Source organism: Microcaecilia unicolor, chromosome 14, assembly GCF_901765095.1.
Source record: "Microcaecilia unicolor chromosome 14, aMicUni1.1, whole genome shotgun sequence".
In the NCBI taxonomy this organism is placed as follows: Eukaryota; Metazoa; Chordata; class Amphibia; order Gymnophiona; family Siphonopidae; genus Microcaecilia; species Microcaecilia unicolor.
Genome location: NC_044044.1, coordinates 29,375,428 through 29,384,075, shown reverse-complemented (window position 1 = coordinate 29,384,075; position 8,648 = coordinate 29,375,428). Strand labels below are relative to the sequence as shown.

Here is an 8,648-nt window from a genome sequence, read left to right as displayed (position 1 = left end):
AGAGAACTTTGAATCTGCAGCAATGACACAAAACATTAAAATTGGCGATATCACGTATCATTTCTTGGTAGAATTTCTGTTCGTCAATGTTTTGCCACCTACAATCCTATCATTGGGGTGGTGTAGCAATGTCAGGTTTCAAGGGTGCCCTTTCTACTGTAGCTGTGTTAAGAGACCCCTAAGTGGGTTTTTTTTCACTTTTATTCCTTGAGCTGTATGTCATATAGATTCTCCTTCATTATAGGTAGCTTCAAGTGAAACATGGTCAAATGACGATCAGACCGGGGTACTTCCAAATGAAATGGCTGACACTTTCGGAGAGAGCAGTACGCAAAACTCTCAATTACTGAAATATTGCTACTCCGCCCTCAATGGTAGGAACAGGATCGGAAGACTCCTCCATACCTTAAAGGAAATGTTGGTTATGCTAAAGATTTCAGTGGAATATTATGCTTTCGATTGAGTCGGAGAACCAGGAATCTTATTGTCTTTATCTTCATTCAAATTTTATATCCCACATTACAAACTATACTGCTTGTTGAAAATAGTTTACATAAATTCACAGCCACAAAATAAAAAAAAAGAATTCATATGAAATCAAATCTATGACTAAGGTACGCTGAAAAATGGCTTGTGCTGTTGTAGGGTCTATATTTCAGCGTGCCTGCGAAAAAAAGGCCTTTTTTTGGGGTCAAAAATGGATGTGCGGCAAAATAAAAATTGGCCTTACCACTACCCATTGACTTAGCAGTAAGGTCTCACGCGTTCACCGGGCAGTAATTGTCAGTGTGTACACTGACAATTACCAACTGGTTAGCACCATGCAGTAGAAAAAAAAAATATTTTCTGCCGTACGTATCGGACGCACGTAAAAAATGGAATTACCACCCGGGGCATGCATTAGCCAGGTGATAGTTAAATTAAATTGCGCACCTAAATTACCCATCTGTAATTCCTGGACTGACTAGTCCATCTCTAGGCCAACTTGTGATATGTCCTTGAACTGAATAGGTACAGGCGGAATACAAGACCTGGAATAACATAACATAACATTACTGGGGTGCAAACTTCCAGAGGGATCCTGTACTAGTCAACAGCAAAAACAAAATAGATTCCTACTTCAGGCACAGCTCCTTCTGACTCTGGGCAAGTCACTTAACCCTCCATTGCCCCAGGTACAAATAAGTACCTGTATATGTAAGCCGCATTGAGCCTGCCATGACTGGGAAAGCGCAGGGTACAAATGTAACTAAAATAAAATAGATACTATTGGAGATTCTACATGGAATGTTGCTACTGTTGGAGATTCTACATGGAATGTTGCTATTCCACTAGCAACATTCCATGTAGAAGGCTGCGCAGGCTTCTGTTTCTGTGAGTCTGACGTCCTGCACGTACGTGCAGGACGTCAGACTCACAGAAGCAGAAGCAGAAGCCTGCGCGGCCACATTGGTGATCTGCAAGGGCCGACTTCTACATGGAATGTTGCTAGTGGGACTCTGGGCAAGTCACTTAACCCTAAATTGCCGCATGTAAGCCGCATTGAGCCTGCCATGAGTGAGAAAGCGCGGGGTACAAATGTAACTAAAATAAAAAATAGATTCTGTTAACATATTATAGACTTACGGATTTATTGAGGCATGAGCTTTAAAAGACAAGAGTCTGCTTCATCAGATGTCCTTTTGTTATTTTACTGAAGTGTAGTTATAAACATTGGTAAGACCCGTGGGGCTTAATCTGTAACCAAAAGCACGGGGACTATTTTTCAACAGTATCTAAAGAGAGAATAATGGATCCTGAATATTATCAGTAGGTCGTCTGACCCTAGGTGTTTTTTTTAATGGATTTTATGGTGTTTATTTGTCAGGCAATTAGTGGCTTTGGGTTTACATTTCAGTGGATTTAATTTTGAAAAACATATTCCTTTTTTTTAAATTATGCTTTTAATATATATCCACCTATGTGAATTAAGGATAAAGAATCGATACAGGATATATTAATAACATGAAAAAAGCTAATGATCATAACAAAACTTGACTCTGTATAGTCCACAACCTGAAGGGGAGCAAGAACCAATACCCTTCAAGGAATAGGGAATTAAAAGGAAACAGATATAGTGGAAACCAGCAAGGTCAATGTCTATAAACTATAATAACCCAGTTTATAGGGGTACCTCTTCTCTATCCATACACAATCTTTTGCCTTCCAAAGAAAAATTGCAACTGAGAAACATCATAAAATACATAAGTGTGACGATCGAACTTGGATCAAACATTTGCAAGGATATCATAACTGAAACGTAGCTCCAATATTGATAACACGCTGACGAAGACTCAAAAATTGCCTACGCCTGGATTGAGGGGACTTAGCTGTTTCAGGAAATAATTCTGAAACCTTCCTTCCCAACATCTCCACATATCTATTCTCGAAGTAAAGATGTATTAAAGCTTCCTTCTCTTGGTTAAAGACAAATGACACCAATAAGAGAGTCCTTTCGACAACGCCATTTTGTGACTTCTCCAAAATGCCAGTCACATCTAGGCTGTCTGAAGAGACCTCCATCATAGAAGATTTTCTTACAGGAGTTCTTAGAAATTGGCAAATAATAAATCTTACGTAATGGGGAAAAGTCACTGGAACATATTTAGAAACCTCTTGCAAGTACTTATAAAAAGTTGATGACAGTTCAATTGTCTAATATGAGTATCAATATTTTCCAGCTTCCTCTGAAAAAGCATGTGATCTTGCAGTAAAGAGATTTGAGGATGTTTAACCTGATGGGCTTGGTTTGTAAGTTCCTCTATCTTCCCCCCATGTGTAATAAGAATCTCTTCCACCTTCTGGATCTTGACAACATTTTTGGCAATGCAAAGGCACATGCCTTATGGATCGACTCCAGAGCAATCCAGATAGAATCAAGGGTAACTTCCACGAGTTCAACTAAGAAAGAGACGGCCACCTTCTTCCCCATATCTGACATTGCTTCTCCTGTTTCAGCTGAGTGTTCAACTGGGCTGCCTGAAGGAATACTTCCTGGGATTAAGGGTGAAATCTCCCCCCCCCCCCAACTGATATAGAGGGTGTGGTTGATTTATTTTTATTTATTTTATTGCATTTGTATCCCACATTTTCCCACCTATTTGCGGGCTCAGTGTGACTTACAATACATTGTAAATAATGGATTCCCTTCCATCATTGACGTCTCAAGTGTCGCCATTCCACGGGGCACAGGAGGAGCTGCTGGGCCCACTGGGCTGAGTGTGGCATCGCTCTTCAGTGCAGGGCTCGTCCTCATGTCCGAAACAACTGGAACGACATTCACTCGAGCAAACTGAGTAATGTCGGTCTGTTGGGAAATAGAAACAGAAGAGCTGGAGGGTGCCTGAGGTTTCCCCTTCCATTTCGGCATAGTAGTAAGAAAAGCAAACGTTCAAAGGACTTCAAATCGAGTTCAGATGAAGCATTGTTCAGCTGTGTCCTTTCCAGACGCTATCTTGCTCATCCCTTTTTTAAATGTAAAGATGGGTTAGTGCAGGGACAGGACATTTTTTTCTAGAGGTCCATGTAGGGGACAGATATCAGAATAAAAAATTAGAAACCCTATTTATGTGTTATTTGTATGTATTTATTTGTAAGGGCTCCCCTCTCCAAATAAAATGGCCATGCAGCAAGTGCTTTACTTGCTGTACAGCGATTTCCTACATAAGTATTGCCATAATGGGAAAGACCAAAGGTCCATCGAGCCCAGCATCCTGTTTCCAACAGTGGCCAATCCAGGTCACAAATACCCGGCAAGATCCCAAAAATGTACAAAACATTTTATACTGCTTATCCCAGAAATAGTGCATTTTCCCCAAGTCCATTTAATAATGGTCTATGGACTTTTCCTTTAGGAAGCCGTCCAAACCTTTTTAAAACTCCGCTAAGCTAACCGCCTTTACCACATTCTCTGGCAACGAATTCCAGAGTTTAATTACACGTTGAGTGAAGAAAAGTTTTCTCCGATTCGTTTTAAATTTACTACATTGTAGCTTCATCGCATGCCCCCTAGTCCTAGTATTTTTGGAAAGCGTGAACAGACGCTTCACATCTACCCGTTCAACTCCACTCATTATTTTATAGACCTCTATCATATCTCCCTGCTGAAAAGAAAGACCTAGCCTTTTACCCACTGTGGTAAAAGGGGGCCACGGCAGATGTTAAGAACACAGAATCTTGCTACTCTTTGGGATTCTGCACAGAATCTTGCTACTCTTTGGGATTCTGGATTTGCTACTCTTTGGGATTCTGCACAGAGGCCCCCTTTTATCAAGCATTGCGGCAATGCCAACGGAGCCCATTCAAAGCGAATGGGCTTTGTTGACATTACCACACTAGCAGCCACTATCGTGGCTTCATATAAAGGGGACAGAATCTTGCTATTCTTTGAGATTCTGAACGGAATCTCACTACTTTTTGTCCTTATCCCTTATTTGTCCTGTTTGTCTTGATTAGATTGTAAGCTCTGTCGAGCTGGGACAGTCTCATACATGTACCGTGTACAGCACTGCATACATCTAGTAGCACTATAGAAATCATAAGTAGTAGTAGTAGTAAAATTCTGTATTTTCCATTCTATGGTTCAGAAATTCTTATCAGTTGCATTTCTCCTAGAAAAAATATTGTTTTCTCAATAAATATTGATAACTTTTTATTATTTTATTTGTTGTATTTGTATCCCACATTTCCCCACCTATTTGCAGGCTCAATGTGGCTTACATTGTTCCGTCATGGCGATCGCCATTTCCGGAGTGAGAGATACAAGTGGTATTGCGTTAAAGATCACGATTGACATAGTAGATTAAGCAGTCAAGAGTACTTATTCGGAATGAGGGATAAAGTGGTATTGCGTTAAAGTTCGTTCGTGGTAGAGTAGACCTTGGTAGTTGAGTATAGAGAGTTAGGTTGTATCCAGTTCTGGCTTGAGTTTCATTGTCTGGTATTAGGATGGATCAATGTGGTGGTATGCCTTGTTGAACGTCTTCAGTGATCTCTGAAAGTGATTTGGCCTTTTTTTTTTTTTGCTGTGTTGCCATTCTTTTCTTGTACACTGGGACTGTACTGCTCCCAAGGTGGTATTTGGGTGATCGTTTACCTCCTGGGAACTGTGGATTGCAGCATTTCTTTGGTCTCACAGGCAGAGCTCTCGATTCATATATCCACCATGTAAGGTGATGTCACTTTCTCCTCACGGTGAATATCTAGATGCCCTCCCAAAAGAGGTGGTTGAAGCAAAAACTTTAGGAGGATTTAAACAGATGTACTTTTAACAGATGTACGTAAGAATAATGCTAAAAGGTCCATTTGGAAATACCTAAGTCTGCTAAATACTGTTAGCTGGGTCTGGAAATGCATAATATATATACTGTGATTAAAAACAAAGCAATACAAACCTTGTTTTCTGCATGACTGTCAAAGCATGACTGATTTCAATAAAATTTGGGATATACTGTATCATCCTGAATACATTTGCAATAAGCCTGGTCACTTCACCTAAATTACATTTGCCACCAGCTATCAATTATCGTCGTCATTACTCGCAGATGCCATTTTCCTATAAACATAACCAGTTACCATGGCTTTCAGTCAGAAAGATTTGATTCTTATTAAACATTTGCATCAAGAGAAAGGTTATGGTACTCATAGACTACTGCAAGAGTTTTCAGAAAAGAGGTGGAAGAGGGTAAGCATAGAATATGTTTGAAGAAAATGCAAGAAACAGGTCCACTGATCCCCAGTCAGGGCCTAATCAGGTCACACTGAAGAAAACATTGCAAACGTAATGATGTGAGGTGGTCACGCGAGTGTAGGCTTATTGCAGATTTAAAGGGGTCCTTTTACTAAGGTGCGCTGAAAAATGGCCTGCGCTAGTGTAGGCGTGGGATTTGGGCCTGTGCAGATCCATTTTTCAGCACGCCTGTAAAAAAAAAAAAAATGCCTTTTTAAAATTTTTGCCGAAAATGGACGTGCGACAAAATAAAAATTGGCGCGTGTCCGTTTTGGGTCTGAGACCTTACCGCCAGCCATTGACGTAGCGATAATGTCTCTCGCATTGACCACGTGGTAATCATCTACGTGCATCAAGTCAGAGTTACCGCCCGATTTTTGCCGCTTGCCAGAAAATAGAATATATTTTCTGGCGTGTAAAAGATGAAATTACTGCATGGGCCACACGGTAGCTGGAAGGTAACTCCAAATCGACACACGTCAGGCATGCATAGGCGCCTACATGGCTTAGGAAAAGGGCCTCTTATTCAGGATGATATATCCCAAATGTTTTCAAATTGTTCAATTTCTGACAGTTATGCAGAAAATAAGCTTTGAATAGTTTTTTTTTTTTTTAATTTTTTTTTTAATTAAAGATTTAATTATATACATCAAGCATAAATCTTGAATACAGAAAAGACGTTTATAATAGTTCTTTTCCAAATACAAAGAAAAAAAAATACAGGCAAATTCAATAAACTAAATTCTCGTCTTTAGTCCACAATAGGCGGGGAGCCCAAACTAAACTAAGGAAAAATTTAATAAATCAGAAATCCAATTTCTAATTCAAAATAAAGCAGTTGATGGAAGCAGTCGGGTATCTAGTTTTTTTTTTTAACAGAATGTAGAAACAAAATGTGTGTTGTGTTGGCAATGCATGTACTGTACATTTAACACAATGAAACAGAAACACAGCAGACACATAATAACATAGTAGATGACGGCAGAAAAAGACCTGCACGGTCCATCTAGTCTGCCCACGATAAACTCATATGTGTATACCTTACCTTGATTTCTACCTGTCTTTTTCAGGGCACAGACCGTATAAGTCTGTCCAGCAGTATTTCCCGCCTCCCAACCACCAGTCCTGCCTCCCATCCCCGGCTCCGGCACAGACCCCGTATAAGTCTGCCCTCCCCTATCCTAGCCTCTCAACCACCAACCCCTCTTCCCCCCGCCACCCAATTTCACAGGTTTAGATAGTTTCTCCATAAAAATTCACAACACCTAATGTAGATACATGAAGACAGCAGTAAGTACTTGCTGCTAGGCAGATAATAACCACTTTCTCTGTCTTTCTAGTCCATACAGACAGGGCTGCCGAGAGATTAAGCTGGACCTGGGGCAAGGCTGCCCCCCCGCTGCCCTCGCCCACTGCCGCCGCATTCGCTGCCGCCGCTGCAGTCCCCCTCACCTGCCTGCCCTCGGCTCCGTCCACCACTGGGCCCCCTGCATTAAAATCGGCAGTGCCTCCGCTCCGTTTGGGAAGGCGGATCGCCTCCCTTGAGGCCTTCCCTCACTGTGTCCTGCCCTCGTCTGATGTAACTTCCGGTTTCCCCGAGGGCGGGACACAGGGAGGGCCCGAAGGGAGGCGATCTTGCCTTTCCAAATGGAGCTGAGGCACTGCCGATTTTAATGAAGGGGGCTTGGTGGCGGACGGAGTCGATGGCAGGCGGGTGAGACCGGGGATTGCAGCGCCGGTGGCTGGGCGGGCCCAGGGAATTTTGTCCCCCCCCCCGCCCCTCTCGGCGACCCCGCATACAAATCCTTTCTTCAAATGTGGTGTCAGCTCTTTATAATGTACTACACTGCTCTTAAATGCTCATATACTATATAGTATTTGGAATAATTATTCGGTTGCATTAATAAATGGCATGATAATCAACAAAGAATCCACTTCACATTTTTTGCAGATGTTTGAGGTGGTTTAGCCCATCCCTAAGCACTTCTTTGACTTTCTCATTCCTCAATGTGTAAATGAAAGGATTCAGTAGGGGGGTTAAAATGGTGCTCAACGCAGATACCACTTTGTTCATATACAGCCAGCTCGAATGCATTGGCCTTACTTGTATAAAAATAGCACTCCCAAATACCAAGGTGACCATAGTAAGGTGAGAGGTACAAGTGGAGAAGGCTTTCTGCTGACCCTCGGAGGATGAGATTTTCAGTATGGTGGAGATAATGTAAATGTATGACAGCATGGTCAACAGTAAAGGTCCAAGCAAGACCATGGAAGCCACAATCAGAGCTAACAACTTAATGAGCTGGGTGTCGGCACAGGCCAGTACTAAGACTGAGAAAGTGTCACAGAAGAAGTGTTCGATGAGGTTGAGGCCACAAAATGGCAGTTGACATATCAACACAGTTGGTGGAAGAAAAAGTAAGAAAGAAGACACCCAGCAGCCAAGGACCAAATAAATGCAAACTCTACTACTCATGATGGTAGAGTAATGCAGTGGGTGACATATTGCTACATAGCGATCTACAGACATGACTGAGAGGAGGAGAAAATCTGTGGCAGAAAAGTAAAAATAGAAAAAACCCTGTACCATGCAGGTAGCATAAGAAATCGATTTTTTCTCCACCACCAAGTTGATGAGCATTTTAGGGACCACTACTGAAATACAGCTGATCTCTAAGAAGGACAGGTTGGCCAGGAAGAAATACATAGGGGTGTGCAGTCGATAGTCAAGACATATTATTGCAATGATTAAAATGTTCCCAATTAAGGTGGCCATGTAGACCACGAAAAGTAACACGAAGAGGAGGATTTGAATCTGAGAGGACCCCGGAAATCCTTCTAGGATGAATTCAGTCACAAGCGTCTCGTTCTTCGGTTTCAT

General features: G+C 41.7%; 1 protein-coding gene across 1 annotated transcript; it reads right to left on the bottom strand.

Annotated features, from left to right (window-relative positions):
* Positions 1-7,703: 7,703 nt before the first annotated feature.
* Positions 7,704-8,648, bottom strand: LOC115457323 (olfactory receptor 6M1-like). The gene has a single exon (XM_030186743.1). The coding sequence runs from the start codon at positions 8,646-8,648 to the stop codon at positions 7,704-7,706; it is 945 nt and encodes a 314-aa protein (XP_030042603.1).

What these genes read in the sequence shown, in the direction of transcription:
- LOC115457323 (XM_030186743.1), bottom strand. Translation starts at nt 8,648, where the DNA reads ATGAAACCGAAGAACGAGACGCTTGTGACTGAATTCATCCTAGAAGGA.